Consider the following 17,848-nt stretch of genomic DNA (forward strand, 5'->3'; position numbering starts at 1 on the left):
CTTAATCAGAGAAGGTGGTCGACCCAATTTGACAGAAGGATTCTTATCAGTAGTCATAGGTTGTGTCGTCTAAGATATCCTTGTAGAAATGGGGTGAATGTTTGTCTAAGAGGACAAATTTAAATTGAAATTAGCTAACGAAAGGTTTTAAAGGGGTAAAAGGTCGTTGGGAAACATACGGGCTGCGACCATGATCGTAATATGATGGTGTCATTTGGCTGCAATCACCCGGTCAGAGGGCTCTGGTCGTAACCGATATTTTGTGGTGTCATTTGGCGGCTGAATCTCGTGGACAGAGGACTCTGGTCACGCCTTTGCTGGCATGTAATTACTTTAATTGTTAATATATTGATACATTTGATATGGGATTTGCTCTTTGTGAGCTGAAATTAATCAGAAATTTGTCACCTTCAACAAACTGTTTGCGAAGAGTGGATGGATTTTTTTTAGTTCTTAAATGATTAAATTGTACTTTCATATTAGTTGATTATTTTTGAAAAAGCTTGATTTTAGAGATTGACCCCTTCGGCTAGACTCTTCGATCAACATGGTCATAATCGGAGAGTTAATTTAAACTTCTTAAAATATAAGTGTTGTCGACTCCTATTTTTATAAGGAGGATCAGACTAGGTAATTTGGATTTGTAAACTATTATCTTTAGGATTTGAACATTTATCAAATTTACTAGACTCGTCAACGCAGTCCTTGCGAGGAGGACGGATTAGCTAGTTGTGACTTACAACCCTGCTTTATAGGCAAGGCAGCCCAATTAGCCCGCGCAACATTCTCAAACTTCGTATTTAAACATTTGATATTGTAGTCGGAGCACATGCCGGTATTTCAATTTCACATATTTGAATATTTTTTTATAAGCGTTAAAGACTTGCATGAATTTTAAGTTATGAACTTAATATGGACTTTACAAAAAATCTCAAGTGGAACTCTTCTAAGTCGTAAGGATGGTCTCACATTTCACGATATCACATTAAACTTGGGCAATAAGCATGAGATTTTTATAAAATTTGAAGTCATTTGGAGCTTAAAGTATTTCAAAATTATTATGATTGTAGGCTTTTAAGAAGAACAGTCTTCTCTTTGCTAGTAGATATATTGTTAATCTGGTGGCAGATTTTTTTTAAATCAAACTTAGCTTCTCGATTTGGGGTATTTAAATTTCAGTTTAAGCTTAGCCTTATGAATTTTGGTACTTCAACTTCAAATTAAGCTAAGCCCCCCAAGTGTATTTGGTTATCTTTGAAAGCACCAATACTTACTATTTGGGTTAATTTAAATGATTCAAACTTAAGAGTTTAGTCTTTTGTTTGCTTTTAATTTTGAAGGCTTAACTCTAGGCTAATTTAACCATTGAGACTTAAATTTAAAAGTTCTCGTTGACTTTTATTTTAAGCCTTAGAAATTTAAGTTTGAAAAACCCAAAAAATTGATTTTTATCTTTAAAAGCCCTAAGAGCCTAAAAATTTTAGAACTTTTGAATTTGATTACTTTTAAGTCTAAAGAGTCTAGATATTTAAAAGTCTGGATTCCCGATAGTTTAAAACCCGAAGAGCCTAAAATTTCCTAATGATTTTAAAAATTAAAATGTTATATATATATATATATATATATATATATAATTTTAAAGGCCAAATTCCAAATACTCTAAAGCGATTACAAGTTCAAATCACCCGAAAATCTGGCAACCTTCCAGCTTCAACCCCTGTTAGGGAGCACGGGAGAATGTTGATCTTCCCAGCTATTTGAGAAGAATTGCTGGTCAGTATTATACGACGCTGCGATTGAAGGCAAAATTATAATTTTCATCTCGCAGTCTCAAAAGACGCAACAACAGGCTAAAACGTATTTAACGCGTGATCTCAAAAGATATGACGAGAGTCTTCAATTTACCTGCAGGAAAGGTTAATTTGTAAACAAAGACCCCTTGATTTTAAAAATAACTCTCCAGACGAGTTTGAGTTTTTTACCACCTAATGTGTACTTTTCTCTCAAATAGAGATTTTCTAAAAAAAAATTACCCACAGCACCAAAATTGTACCTGAATAAAGCCTAATATTTACGTACTTATGCTCGCGTTAGGTAAGTTACATGAAAGATATTGAGGGTTATATCCGCGTTATATCATTGTAATCTTCCTGTAACCTACATTTAACTCATAAATATATTAAAACAGGTGCGTGGAACTTGCTAGTTAACAATTTTCCCCCACCTATCAGATACTTTGCTTTCCAATGGAGGATTTCTCAACAATTTCCCCAATTACCCCAAATTGTTGCAGAAGCTCTGCTTTTAAAAGAACTCTCCAAACAGAGTTGATAATTTTCCCGCGGGTACTTTGCGGTCGAATGGAGGATAAGGGAGAACCGTGCTCTACTTCGGTGAGGGAATAGCGGCAGGGAGACGCAGCAGGTAGAGGAGCTCGAGTGGTGCGATACTAGGGTGGAAAAGTGATCGCAAGGTTCGGCGCTAGAAGGTCGCGACGGATCACAGCACAGGGATCGCGTGCGCCGTCATCGTCAGCGAGGGCTTCGGGCAGAGGGAAATCAACTGGGCTTTGCGAGAAGAAGAAGGTGCGACAGGGAAGATCACAACATCGAAGAAGAAGAAAGGTTCGTGTAGACGCTTTGCGGTTTGAATCGGGAATGAGCAGGAAAATTGGAAGTTTCGGGCCCCTGTACGCCTAATTGCGACAACATCACGTAGGTTCCAGGCGCGGGGAAGGGGAACAGTGGTGATGCGCACAGTGAAGAAAACGAAAAGAAAATACGAGTAAGAATAGTTACCTTTACTTTGCATGGATTTTGAAACTGAAAATGAACGAAGCAGACGGAGGTCTACAGTAGAAAGGAATCGGGAACGAGCGATAGAGACGGCTTATTGCCACAAAAGGAAAACATGAAAGCTTTGAACCCTCAAGGAAGGAAACCGTGCTAATGAGCCAATGCCCCTTGGTTTGTTTGCTTGTAACCGAGTAGAAGTGGGAGTGGTGAATACACGTTCGCGTGGGCTTCAATAGGTGGGAAAGAGGTAAGTAAATAATTAATTAAATTATACTGTTATTTCTTTATTTCCTCTTTTTTTCTTAAATCAAACGGTCAATAGATATAAGTATATATAATTTATTGCTATATAAATAATCGATATAATTTTTATATTTTGAGTTAAAACAGATCTAACACAGTTATTAAAGCGTTGTTCTTGTTGGCTTGTTCATAATACGAGCTTAAAAAATTTATGATATTTGGCTCGCTTAGCGAATGATTCGAACATGAGCAACTTAACGAATGATTCAAACATGAGGGTACTTAATGAGCTGAGCATAAGCTTCTTGAGGTCAATGAGCTTTTTTTTTAATTTACATCCCTAAAAGTAGTCCCTGGATATTTTTAATGAGGACTATAATAGCCATGTCTGGGGACCATTTTTATTCCTATTTAACTATTGCCTGGACTCTACTCTGGAGACTAAATTGACCTTTTACTCAATAAATTGTTAGGATATCATTTTTATCATATTTCTCTTTTAAAAAAAATCATTTAGCCTTATTGGAGGACAAAGATAAGATTCATAAACCCATTAAAAATCTCACTTTGATTATGCAGTTCATGAGAAATTGTTACTCTTACATGCATTGTAAGAATCTATATGAAACTCTTGACTATTTATATCTTCTCATGCATTGCCAATCTCTTTTATGTAAATGTGCTGATTGATCTATTAAGGGGAAACATTTGAAAATAACAAAATTACGGAAAATAACATATTTCAGTGTTTTCTTCTTGTAATTTCTAAAATCCTTTTATTTCTTTCAATTTTACTAGACTTGGGCAAGGCAGGGACAAAGCTCTGCAATTTCTCAGAGAAAACCCCCTCATATTCAGTGATATTGAGAAGGTATGCCCGCAAACTATGAAAATATTAATTACCGCAAGCTGTGGAAATTTTAATCTTCCGAAATCCATTTCCCATTAGTAATTAGTAGGAATTTGTCCAATCTCTTTTTTTGTTACGTTATTTGCTGATGCCAGTATCACTTTCTGCTCTGTGTTATTGTAAAAGTGATTATACGATACCCAGCAAAGAAACGAAAAGAAACAAAGTTAATGGTGAGAAAACTAAATCATTATTACAAAAGATGTCCAACTTTAACCCATTTTTGATGGGATAAAGTTGTATTTATAAGCAAGTAACGCAACTTGGTGATGCGGGTCATCCATATTGGAAACAGAAGTTTATTGAAGGACTTCCTAACCTTTTTTGCGATAAGGGTTAAGAGGTCACTTAAAGATGTTTTTGAATCATTCTTTACGAATATTTAATTTATGAAAAATTATAAATGGTTGCATTATAATAGGACTTAAGATTTGCTCTGAAATTTAAAAGAGTATGGGGAGACAGTTTTATAGACTTTGGGACTAGAAGGACTCAGGAAAGAGAGTCAATGCACCTTTTTGACCCTTTTCTCTATAAATATATGAGAATTGGTGCATTAACCAGTTATGGATAGCTTGTATGGCTACAACTTCTGTGCCTTTATATTCCATAAGCATTTGAATATATTGCATATAACTTTGGAACTCATCATATTCTTCTAAACACTGCTATGTTTTATCTATACTGTTATCTGTAGGCTGTTAAAGCTGCAATGACAGAAGGGAGCAAGCATACGAGCCTCATAGCATATGACCAGTCGCCAAATATTGATGATGAAATTAACCAAGATGAGAGATGACATGAAATCGGACTGATGCAGTGGCGGTGGCGGTGCCGGCGCAGGCGCAGGCGCAACTTTTCTGGTAAGTTATAAAATTTGTTTGTCATGGCTTGAAGAATTTGTCTGAATGGGGCATTTTCTCTCTTTTTTCATATTCTGTGTGAAAGAGATGAGCTGTGTCATGGTTTATTTTATTTTTTTATGAATGAGCTTTTAATGAAAGCAGCTTGGTTGTTTTTAAGCGAAGGGAGATTTTGTTTGATTTTTTTTTTAAAGTTTTTATTATATATTTATCTTTGGAAGGGAATTGAGAGCAAAAGGGTGCTGCATATAATGAGAATTGGGAAGATGTATGGCTGCATAAATTTTGATTGAAGAAAAGGTGATGTAGCTGGAAGGTTCTGCGCCTAAACTTCTTAATTAATTTTATGTTGCTATGTTGTGTACATTTGTCTAGATTTTCAGATTTTCAAATTGCTCGGTTATTTATTTATGAATGAATATTATGAATTATATATGTTAAATGTATAACATTAAATTTAAATTCATGAATTTTTCATTAGTTTCTATCAAATATTTTATATAATGTAAATTTTGATTTTTCAATTTAAATGAAAATTTAAAAATTACATATGAAGCTTTTAAAAATCAAAAGTTGAAATAGTATTTTTTGAAATTAAATTTAATAAATGATGCAAACCTTAGCATGGTTAGTGCATAGGTAAATAAAATAGGCCTCTACACGCCACTGAATTCTCATACATTCACATATCCACCATTTAAAATTTTTAATTTATTTAAATAACAATCAAATATCTAAATGATTATCATAAAAAATATAATAAAAACTAAACTTGATAAATACCTATTATCACGCATATATTTTGATCTCATTTAAACATTTACTGTTATGTAAATAAATAAATTAAAAACTAGACATATATAAATACATAAATTCATATGTATAAAATCCCCTAGACAAAATCTCTCAATTCACCAATGATTGACCAAATGTATATCATAAATCTAAGGCTTTCTACTAAGAGACGTGCATCTATTTATGAGAACAAAAAAAATATCCAAAGAATACAAAGAAACTACTTCATACAGCAGAAACAGTAGCATATAATGGCCATACTTTAGTCTAGGCTCGCCGCAAGGATGCCAACCTCTTCTCCAAGTCATCAAGCTCATCAGTTTCCGGAGCTACAGTTCTGCAACGCACAATGCTCCGTCTTCAGTAAAAATGGCAGAGAAAGCAAAATGTTACAGGCTAAATAGTTTCTGGCTATTTTAAAATTGAGTTCTAATAATCCTTCATAGGGATTATTTCGGCCCAATTTAAAAAATATGAGGCCTATTTTTGCACTTCTAAAAACACTGAGACTAAAACAGCCCCAATTAAATAATCAAAAGACTATTTTGGCATTTTACTGTATAAATACCTATTTATTAGAGTAAATATTTACTTCTCAAATAAATAAATTGAAATTTCTCTATTATCACAGAACTAAATGGAATAACTTCCCATTCATAAAGTAACATACATGTATCTGCATCATCATGGTACAAACATTTATAAGAAGATTTACATATATACCACTCAATTCTTGTGTATTTACATATCCAACATCTAAACTTCACGTTTTACATATATACCAATGCACAATAATTGGGACTTTTTAATTCCTTTTTTTTTTTTTTTTTTTTTTTTTTTTTTGGTGATATGAAAGATTTGGGTGGTGATGTAAAAAGCATAGGAATTGGGTGGTAGGTATGTAAGCTCCCCATATTTGTATAATTGAAAAACGTCAGAAAAATATTTGGGAACTCCCCATGTAAATTTATCACTATTTCCCAAAGTTTTTCAAAATAAAAGAAACAAGGGGAGAGGCAATTATTACCTTGCAGCATTATCGACCTTCTTGCTATTCACTGCAATTCGGCCTTTAGGAGCTGATGATAACTGCAAAAAGGTTGAAAGCCAAATGAAACATATTCAGTTTACTCTCAATTTGTTGAAGAGAAACAGAAACAAACTATTGCAGAACACCCCCCCAAAAAAGATTACTGTAAAACAACATTTGTACCTGTGATGCAATGTCCACACCAATCTCATCCAGGACCTAAACACATCATAAATCAATATTAAAACAATACCAAAATTAGAAATTAAAAAAAAAACATTCTAAAGCAAATAAATACTGTTTTCAATTGTCGTATAAAATAGCAAATCCTTTATCCTGCAAAAATGTCTGAAGATTACCTGGTTGGTTAGCTCCTCTGTTTCCTCTTCTGCTTCATCTTTATCCAATGTTTCATCAATCGCCTCTGACATCATCTCAAGCTGAAAACAGAGTAGATTCGCTTGATTCAGATAAATCAAAAGTTTAGAACAAAAAATTAAATATTATATGGCTCTAATATCGATAAATTGCATTAAACAACAGATATGAAGCTTTAGGGAAACATGATAGATGTTGATGTGGATTTCACCCTTGACACAACATTAATTAAATTTAGAAAACAAATATTCATATACTCACACCACAGTTGTGGGAATTGCTTTCTCTTTAGTTGCGAGTGGTATCAAGGGACAGACCGAACCACATGAATGAAGTTTAGGAATTAATAAGGTCTAAGGCCAACTTAAAGAGAATCCTTACATAGTAAATTTTAGGAGTTCAGAAAAAGATAGTGGGAGAAAGATGTACTGCAAAAAATACTTATTCTTTCAATCATACTAAAAAAAAATAAAAAAATAATAATTTATTGGAGTAATATATAGTGAAAAATAGAAAACAAATTACTTTTTGAAAAAAAAAATAAAATCACTTTAATTAAACAAAAGATTGAGAAGAATTAAATGGCTCTACAGCAACTATCGAACGGAGATGAAAAGTTATTTTATTTTTGAGAGGCAGTTAACATTTGTTCTCATAAAATATATATAGTACAATATCAAAAAAATTTATTCGTTTTTATTTGTTTCTGCATGATGGAGCGAGTGTGTGTGAATGTGCGTAAATAGGAAAACTACAAAACAAAACCATGCATGGACAATAGGAAATTAGTGAGATTAAGAGAAGGTGACTGTATCAGCATTCACATACCAAGTTATACTTTTGTTTGATGGTTGCATATTTCAGATTTTAGAGGGTTCTCTGGAAATGAAGATTCCAACCAAATTAATAAGCAATGAGAAAGAACTTCAGAACTCAGAAGTGAGCACAATAAAAATGGTCTAGCTTTAAGGTAGGCAAGATTTTGTAAAATCGCATGAACGGGTCATCGAATTGAAGTGTGGGATGCAGTGCAGAGCAATAGCAAACTTCTAATGGATCCAAATAATAAGAGCAAAGTTTAGCATGATTTTGCAGAATCACACAAAAGAATAGTTGAACTGATGATTGGGATAGGGCCGCACACAAATAGTGAAAATTTCTAATAGAGCCAGATAAGAGTAAAACTTAATTATTTTTAATTACTGATTGTTTATGGTAAATGAAGTGAAATAAGACCAAGAACCACAAAACATGCAAATGGAGTTAGTGACGTTGCTCTGGCAAAATTACAAAGAAAGAGGAAAGGTTTGATGAATAGAATCAGAAGATTCAGAACAAAGAATGGGAAGATGGTTTTGAAGGAATAAATTCCACAAACATTTGTTAAATTCAGATTTTCATCGTGAATGGATGGGATTCAAAGGACAAGGTCAATTAAAAATTGGACACAGAGACCATGAATTCCCTAATTTCCTTATGGTCGAAGAAAAACAACAATAGAGTAACTGGTCTTGCTCAGATCATATTATAGATAAAATGAACCAAAATATAGTAAAAATAAGATTTTTAAAGGTAAAAGTTGGGAACAATCGTTTAATGCAGATTAGGAAGACCTCCACCACACGCTGAAATGAGTTCAGAGAAAGAAATATAAAAACTTCTTGGAATGCTAAATCTTATGAGCATTTGTAGAATACAGAATAAAAGAATCATAATAAAGAAAAGATCAAATTTTGGGGAAATAAACAACATAAAAATTGATTTAATAATGAATATGCAGCTCAAAACCACAGCTGGATGGATTTCAGAGGACAATGGCACTTAAAACTTAAGGTTCACATATGTGTCAACATACACTGTTAATCAGTAAACAGCTCTTCCGGCGCAATGATTATAGTGATCGGAATGAACTCAAAATAATAGCAATTGAAAGAAAACATTTCTATTCAAAATTCTTATAATAATTAACACAAATTACTTCTTTGTGATGTCAATAAATGAATACCGATAAGTTTGCTTTTCACTTTCTAAAAGCATCTTAATCCTATATTCCAGTAAATGAATGCCGATAAGTTAGCTTGGCAACTCAAAGGCCTTGGTGCAAAAGGAGTTGCATGATCACGGCACAAAATAAAAGAGTGGAATTCACATGCCAACAAGTCCAGGAAAATGAAAACTTTTGTAAGAATTCCAAACAATAAAAGAAAGACTGATAGAACTGTAAAAGAAGACACTAAAAAACATTTTTCGAGTTCTACCGTCATGTCCATTTGAGTTGATTGTTTCTGAAATTCTTTCATTATTTTTGCCTGTTTTGCAGGATCCATCTCCTGAAACAAAATAGCAATTTTTTATAAGCTAAAAATGTTAATCTGAAACCATGCTCCTGTATCTTATAGATCATCCTTAAAAACAATCTGAACATTTGTTACCATGCCACACATACCTTGTTCATGGCTGCCATTGCCTTGCTTGCACCTTTCATCCCAGCAGAAACAGAAGTGCTTGCATGCATGGCCTGGTTAGTTTAATCAAATTCTAAAATCAGTTTTTGAAAACAGTACCAGATGACATTAAGATAGAATTTAATGAAAATTGAAAATTCCGTACCTGTGTATGTGTAGCCACTCCTCTTATTTGAGCTCTACTCCCCTGCAAATTAGTTATTTGTTGCCTCAGTCGTACAAGCTGACGAGCCAAGATCTTAGTAGCAGCCTGGATAACAGACTCAGACTTAGCATTAGAATATTCCTAAATATTCTGAATCATATAAAGGTAGAAACTTTCAGCTTGAAACTTTTCGCTTCCCCGTCAAGGAAATTGATCAAATAAAAGCATATCATTTGTGGCATTAAACAACATTTTACGATTACATGTAAGTTTAAAAAAAAGGATAAGCAAGAAATAAAATTCAGCACACTAGCCTCATTTCCAGTCTTTGCAGTCTGCTTTATCTCTGCAACCAGCTTTTTCTCCTGAAAGAATTCAAACAGAAGAAAGATTTAACGATAGCAAAAAATGTTCTCTTTAAGTAGGACTGTTGACATAACAGACCTCTAACTGCAGAGAAGCAATCTCTCGTTCAATGCCTGAAAACAGACAAGATGGCATCAAATCTCTACTATTCCTAAAAAAAATTTAGGCTGACGTAAAATGCAGCAATCTCTACAGTTTAACTCCTAGATCATTATTAAGAAAATAAAAAATGGGTTTCGAACATGACATCTACAGAAAATCGCACTAAATCTACCAAAAACAGTTAAGAAAAATACTCATAACCTAGCCATCATCATCATTAAACCTATCCTAACTAAATGTGATAAGATTCATAAATTCAACCACCCCCATCAATTCTCTTGATAGTGACATTTAAAGTAAACTGTATTTTCCACAATCTGCATACTTCAAGTTATTTTTTCTTTGATCAGCTCATCTCTTTCTTATTCCCTCAACACTAATCTGTATCTGTCGATCTTTAATACTTCATCGCAACTGCAAATTCAATTTTATCAGTCCTAAAAGTAAAAAAATCTGAGAAGAAGGAACCAACCTCTAGTAGCAACAGTCATTTCTCTTTTACTGTTCCTAAGAGCATCTGCAATGCAGTAAACAACACAACCGAGACTATCAGATAGAGCAACGAAACGGAATCAAAACAAATTAGAACGGATCTCCCAAGAAATGTTAAACCAACACAAATACACAATCTCCCAGTAACTAAAAAGCAAAAAAAAATGGGAGGAAAAACAAATTCAACAAATTCTTAACCTAAGTTCGTCGAGCAAAACATAGATGAAGAAATCTAACCCTTTGATGTGACTTTTTTCTTGAAAATATTCATAGCTGGCACGTAATCGATAATCCTTCCGTCGGTGAAGGAAGAATGTTATTGCAGCAGACCGAGGCTTAAGGGTCCGGTAGGGTTTCGAGGCTTCCGACAGAAATATGGAGAAGCTTGGGAGCTGCACACATGGTACCCCTCACGCTCCTCTAGTAACTAGTAGTTTTCTAAAGGTATGCATTTTCAAAAATAATTTGGAAGATTTACATATATACCCTCATTTTTTATGTATTTATAACATTTAACCCACAATTTATATACATATATACCCTCATCCTTTATAGGGCTGTAAAGGAGCCGAGTTTGAGCTCGTGTTCGGCTCATTCGAATTGCTCGTGTTCAAAACCGGCTCGTGAACAGTGTGTTCGTGTTCGGCTCGATTTATATTTTCGTGTTCGTGTTCGGCTCATGTTCGGCTCTAAATTGACTCGTTAAAATTAAACTGAAAAAATAGATGTAGAGCGCTGGATTCGAACTTAGATTAAATATATGCAATACAAGGCGCATGACCACATTACTACAATAGCAGTTACGATTTAAACATATATATAAATATATATAATATATTATTACCTAAATAATATGTATAATATATTATTATATAAATAATTATATTTTTTTTTATTTTGAGCTAAAACAAGCCGAACACGAGCGAACAAATAGTTGTTCGTGTTCGACTCGTTTACTTAACGAGCGAGTCGAACACGAGTTGTTCGCGAACAACGAGCTTTTTTTACAGCCTTAATCCTGTATAGAAGTTATGTTTTATTTTTTAAAAATTACAATAGGAATATTTATTGATGTGATATACATATAAGTATGAACAATTAAAAACACGTGCAATCTATAAGTATAATGTTTTATTCCCTCAAAATTTTAATATCTACTAAGCACACAGTTAATATTAAATAAGCATAATGTCATTGTATTATTTATTTATGTTTTTTTAGTTAACAATTAATAAAAAAGAGTTTTTTTAAAATCTCTTATTTTTTTTATTGTAGCAGATTTTAAACCGCTGTAATTGTTAGTCTTATAAATACTTATTGCATTGATTTAAAAAAATAAAAAAAGCCTATGTGTCTTAGTTGCATACATACGGCGCAATGTTGATGTATTTAAGTATCTAACACCCAATGTTTGATATTTATGCATATAACACTATGGTATTGTAAAGCCATGCTAGAAAAATGTAATTTACCTTTAAGATGGGGATGGTGGTGGTATTGTTTATGTGATGTTAAATTTGAGTGATATGCATGCAAATATGAATGTTAATGTCTTTGAATTGTAAATATATAAGAATTGTATGGTATGTATATAAGTGTCCCATAAGTAAAATATTGAAGTTATTACATTATATTTATATTAAAATAATTGTATTTGATAGACAATTCATTATGAGCAAATTTAACTCATAATATTCAAAAAGTTTTTTTTTTCCTTAAAAGCCCTTAAAAACCTTTCTAATTGATAATTGAGCAATTTGAGCAATAAAATTTTATTTTATTCTAATACACAATCAAATTTGCAATACTTTTACAATTTTTAATCGCTATATGTATTAAAGAATGTTGTTGTAAGCAGTTAATATGATTGAATTAGATTGGTAAGGGCTTGGAGGTTATGGTGAAAGTCTTGGATTAATCTCCCACCAACACAACAATAGATTTTTGAGTCATTTACATATAACATAACTCTTATAAATTTAAATGTTTAATACAATCATTCATATTTGCATGCATATACGTCGAAAGTATGAACATTTGTTTATTGCTAACTTTTAAAAGTGAAATAGAAATGGTGCATCGAGAAAAGATGAGTAAAAACAATACTTTTTTTTAGTCATTTCATAATACGGTAAGCAACAGCCAGATATATAGTCATTTTACTTGACAAACTTGTCATAAATAGTGAGGGTATGAAACAAATTTTGCATACATTATAAATGATATAAAAACTCTTTTCCTCAAAACAGCCGAAGAACTAAATCTTTGGAGCTTCCTCAGGCCTGCTCGAGCGATCGTAAGGAGAGAGGAGGAGGGGAGCAAAAGCAACCCATCAATTAAGGTAAAAGATAAACTTGGAAAAGAGGAACAGATCTCCTATTAGCCCTCTTCAAGGTGATGGTCTAGGTTTGTGATGTCAACTTGTTAGTAACGATTTGATGTTGTTTGTCTGAAGTGATTTTATGAAAATATCAGCATGTTGGTCTTCAGTCATGAGATGTTGTAGGCCTAAATATTTGAACTTCAGATCAAGATGTTTGAGAGCAGCTAAGCTAAATTGATGCTTGATTCCTTAATATTGTAAATGATTTTTAAGAATGTTTGAAATATATTCACCTTCTTCATCGAATCATCAGTTTTCAAGTATTTTACATTTGCACTAAATTTATTTTTTTTAATTTTGCACAGAGAAAATCAAATATGTGGTTGTTTAAGATTTTTGTCGTAAATGTATGCACCAAAAAAAGCAAGAAAAAAAATCAATAAACGTAACATAATGTTTGTGTCCTTCAATAGAAGGATGGCGAAAAGGTTCACAAGTGTCTTAATGTAGCATTTCTAACACATTATAAGTGGTACAACTGCTAGCAAAAAAAAGTATGTGATTTTATTTTGATAGCAATCATACCATGAAAAAGTAGTTGGAGGAATTTTGAGTTGAAGATGTGTGTGAGAGATCATAGACATGACTTTGTTGTGTGGGTGCCCCAGTCATTGATGCCAAATACAACTAGTGTCAATGTTGAATGCAGTTATCTAGTAGAGTCATTGATCAACTCTTCCAATGAGAAAGATTTCCTTGGTTGCTAAATCTTGAATATGAAAGGTATTAGCACTAAACATAACTTGAAAATGTTTATCTTTTGTTAGCTTATTAACATAAATGAGATTATAAGAGAATTTAGGTGCCTGAAAAAAGTAGTTTGAGCTTACGATTAGTGGTTGGAAGGATGTCATTTCCAACATAAGTAATGCAATTGTTTTGACATTTCCGACCTCTACTTTCTCCGAGCCTGTGTAAGGTAGATTGTTCATGTGCAGAGTGAGATGAGCTGTGTTACTAGTATCAAGAACTCAATCATGTGGTCGGGCATTAAGTTGAGTTATGAGAGCAGTAACTTGAAAGGGAGGTTTTGTTTTTTATTGGAGATTGGTTTAGTGTCAATATTGTGCGGTTGAATGTTCGTTTTTGTTACAGATTTGACTTATCATAGTGGTTCTTGGTTTTGATATGTTGTTGTTTGGTTGATTCTTGTTGTTGGTGAATTTCTTGTTAAAGCTTATTTGAGGTTGAGACCTTTCTTTGCTTTTATATGTGAATATTGTTATTTGTTGGGTAATTTTGGTTGTTTCATTAGATAAGTTACATTCCTCACTCTGTAATAAAAAGTAAAAGTTTTCCAAGCTTATTTGGTTTAGTTGTGTTTGAATGCCTGTCTTAAAACCTTGAAAACTTGGTGGCAGGCCAATTAAAGTATATTAAATGATATCTTCATTTTCTATCTTGAAACCTGTCGCTGCAATATTGTCCACCAGATTCTTTATACTAGTGAGATATGTATTAGCTTTCAGTATGATATTATGGAGTTTATTCTTGAATTGAATGACTCTTGATATGTTTAAGGATTGAAAATGCTATTCCAATGTTCACCAAATTTCAATTGTGTTGTTGAGATGAAGGATGTGTGAAAGAATTGAGGGATAAATGGTGGAGAAAATTGTAACCGCAAGGTTTGTATCCATGAGTTGCCATAGAATATTATATGGATTTTAACACATCTTGAATGACTCTTGAGGGAATAAGAGTGGTGTTGTCTAAAAATAGTCAAAAGCATTAGCTATAAGGGGTTGGCGATTTGTACCTTCCAAACAAAATAGTTTTCTTGAGTTAAAGATTTGTTGGTCACATTCTTGATGTGAGGCAAAAAATTTTAATGTTGTATGCTTATCTCCTTTCTCTTGTTGAAGGATATCGCGGGTTGCTAATTTGCTCGTGTAGATGTTTAGGAGAAGGAACCCATGGTGCAATTAGACGATAACTGCTCTGATACCAAGAAAAAAATATGAATAGAAGAGAGAAGAAGAAAGCTAAAACGGAGTTTAGTGAAAAGATAAGTAAAAATAATACTTTATTTCAGTTATTTTATAATACATTAAACAAGTGTCATACATACATACATACATACATACATATACATACATACATACATACATACATATACATACATACATACATATATATATATATTCTTATATGTACATGTAATTGTGTATTTCACTTTTGAAACTTAAAATAGTGGAATTTTTTATGTGACATAAGGATTTGGAGGGTCTAAATGTAAAATAGTAAAGTACAGATCAGATATGTAAATATATTGGAATCAGTGGTATGTGTGTAAAAGCCCCTATTTTTTCATTTCAGAAAGTAAATGCGATATTTACATATATACCCCCAATTGCTCGCCTCACTGCTGTCATCATTGTTTTTTTGACAGGATAAATATTATTTCAAACTAAATTTTAAAAAAATTTCCAATATTTATACTGTACTTTTTTAAAACATATTATATATTTATATTTTTCAGTGAAATAAAGCTCGTAAATACGACTCCTAGCCCATGAGGCCCATAGAAACTCCTTCATGGTAGCCCACTTATTGAGCCCATGATAAGTAGAAACCACCCGGAGAGAGAAAAAAAAAAGGAAAATAAAAACCCGCATAAACCCTCGTCATTGCACCCATTATTTCATATCCAGCATTTAATTTTTAGTTTTTACATTTATGCCACCCAAATCTTTAAATCACATAAATATATTTAATTATTTTAACTTTTTAAAAGAAGTACATGTGCATAGGTAAGGTGGCAGAAATGTAAGAATTAAATTTTAAGTTAGATCCATAACGACAGATATATTAAGTAGTATGTATGTAAATCTTCATATAATCCTCAATTTTGGGGTGTAAATCGGCCGAGCGGGCTTTATTGAGCTATGACCAGGAGCTCGAGCTCGTTCCGGCTCTGCTTATTGGCTTGCATGCTGACTCGATTAGTCTTATATTTAGTCATTTTGATGTATTTTCCAGTGAACAGTCGTTGTATCTGCTTCCTTCTCCAGCCACAAATACCTTCTCTGATGAACTCCCATAAAAATTAAAATTTTAATTCGAACTCGCAAGCTGATTGCTAAGTCGAGCTCGAGCTCAACATGACCCAACTCCACACGTTTACACCCCTAACTCCATCGTCTGAACGAAAAGGCCACAGGAGTACAAAATGCAGGACTTGTGGGCTCAAAAAATAAATATGAAGAGGCGCATGTGACTGTTGGAGAACTGCAAAATGACCTCATGAATAGTATGTTCGTGTTCGGCTCGATTTAAATATTTGCATTAGTGTTCGGCTCGAAATTGGTTCGTTAAACTTAAATTGAGAAAAATATATGTAAAATGTGGGATTCGAACCTGGATCAAATCTATACAAAAGAAGACGCTAACCACATTGTCACATGAGGTGTTATGATTTAAACTTAGACATAAATATATATAATATATTATTATATAATTAATATATGTAATATATTGTTATATAAAAAATTATATCATTTTTTTTTCGAGTCATTTCGAGCCGAACACAAGCGAACAAACTATTGTTCGTGTTCGGCTCGTTTACATTTTGAGCTTAAAAATTTGTTCGTGTTCGGCTCGTTAGACTTAACGAACGAGCCGAATACGAGCTGCTTAACGAGCCGAACACGAGTTGTTCACGAACAACGAGCCAAATTGACAACCCTAATGACAATGAGATTGTTGTTGCAATCAATTGATCTATATTTAAACAGAAATTTTAATTAATACAATTTTATAAAATCTATCTTTAAATTATATATATTAAATAATTTTTACAAATTAGAGTTCTATTCTTTAAAGTCATGATGATATTATCCATTAAATACCATATTTTGAATATCATTTACAAGTGGTAATTTATGTACACTAAGTGCTGAACGCCTAGTATACTACTTGATACACTATTAATAAATTTGATATGAATCTTGAAACATGACTTATATCTCACGATAATTGTTTAAATAAAAATTATTTGAACTTCGATCAAAATTCATGTCGTGCTTTGATTTCAACAAACTTATAGCCACGCTGACCAGCTCGACTAGAGGGACTCAACGATATCATAATTGGGTCAATCTGAGCCAAATCAAGCCTCGATTAAGCCATTAAGTCACTTTTAGAAGTTTTTCAGGCATTTTTGGAAGATCAAACGGATGTCGAATCTGATGAGCTTTAGTTGAATCAAACACCTCGAAAAAATGAATTCAACGAATCCAAGATTGCTCCATTCAGACAACAAATGTCCATCAATTATCTCCCGATCGTTGGAATCTCTCAGAGATGTTCGACCAGAGTAATTGTGATTTTTTCATTAACTGTAATCAGAACTCTATAAATAAAACTCTACCCTTCTCTTGAGAGGGGACTTGGAACTCGAAACTTAAGATAACTGAAGTTTAGAGAATGAGCTAAAACCCATCATCACTTCTGCACCGACGATCTGACAAACACCTCGTGCTCTTGCTTATGCAGCGGCAACCACTGTTGACGACCACTCTTCAGCCATCATAGATTAGCACTCATCGGACACTGTCGATCATCTTGGACCTTCGCCCACTTCTTGCGACGAAGCACCGTACGAAATAACCAACGAAACAGTGCATCCTCACATACGTAGCGCTGACCCCGAATACGGTGCATTGAAGCTCTAACCATTACTCTCCACTAGAATTCTCCCTACCACGGAGCGACAAGTTCATTCGCGGGACGACCTGCTTATATGTAATTATTTACCTATGTAGAGAGAGAGAGAGAGAGAGAGAGAGAGGCCACCTTCTCTTGCATGGTGATGTGTATCTCACTTTTTAAAAGCTAATAAAGGTGATATTTTTTGTATGCTATGAAAGTTTTAGGGGG

General features: G+C 33.2%; 2 protein-coding genes across 3 annotated transcripts in view; one reads left to right on the plus strand and one right to left on the minus strand.

The window, feature by feature from the left end:
- LOC110023291 (DNA repair protein recA homolog 1, chloroplastic) overlaps window positions 1–5,008 on the plus strand; it is a 28,896-nt gene extending 23,888 nt beyond the window's left edge. For both annotated transcript variants that reach the window (XM_020722615.1, XM_020722622.1), the window contains exons 13-14: window positions 3,837–3,909; window positions 4,646–5,008. In XM_020722615.1, coding sequence (XP_020578274.1) covers window positions 3,837–3,909; window positions 4,646–4,747 — 175 coding nt within the window. In that variant the 3' untranslated portion in view covers window positions 4,748–5,008. The remainder of the gene's footprint in view (window positions 1–3,836; window positions 3,910–4,645) is intronic.
- Window positions 5,009–5,680: 672 nt separating this feature from the next.
- LOC110029466 (vacuolar protein sorting-associated protein 2 homolog 2-like) lies at window positions 5,681–11,026 on the minus strand. The gene is made up of 11 exons (XM_020731772.1): window positions 10,822–11,026; window positions 10,565–10,609; window positions 10,069–10,103; window positions 9,939–9,989; window positions 9,625–9,729; window positions 9,461–9,532; window positions 9,273–9,344; window positions 6,996–7,076; window positions 6,820–6,855; window positions 6,634–6,695; window positions 5,681–5,943 (listed from the first exon to the last, which is right to left on the minus strand). The coding sequence occupies exons 1-11, from the start codon at window positions 10,853–10,855 to the stop codon at window positions 5,874–5,876; spliced, it is 663 nt and encodes a 220-aa protein (XP_020587431.1). The 5' UTR covers window positions 10,856–11,026; the 3' UTR covers window positions 5,681–5,873.
- Window positions 11,027–17,848: the final 6,822 nt, after the last annotated feature.

Source organism: Phalaenopsis equestris, unplaced genomic scaffold (assembly GCF_001263595.1).
Source record: "Phalaenopsis equestris unplaced genomic scaffold, ASM126359v1 Scaffold000002, whole genome shotgun sequence".
NCBI lineage: Eukaryota > Viridiplantae > Streptophyta > Magnoliopsida > Asparagales > Orchidaceae > Phalaenopsis > Phalaenopsis equestris.

Bases quoted from the DNA above. Each gene is read 5' to 3' on its own strand.
- LOC110029466 (XM_020731772.1), bottom strand. From the start codon at position 10,855: ATGAATATTTTCAAGAAAAAAGTCACATCAAAGG. The intron at 9,730-9,938 runs GCTAGTGTGCTG...TCTGTTATCCAG, and splicing joins CTGCAAAGACTGGAAATGAG to GCTGCTACTAAGATCTTGGC. The intron at 9,533-9,624 runs GTACGGAATTTT...TAAACTAACCAG, and splicing joins GAGTGGCTACACATACACAG to GCCATGCATGCAAGCACTTC.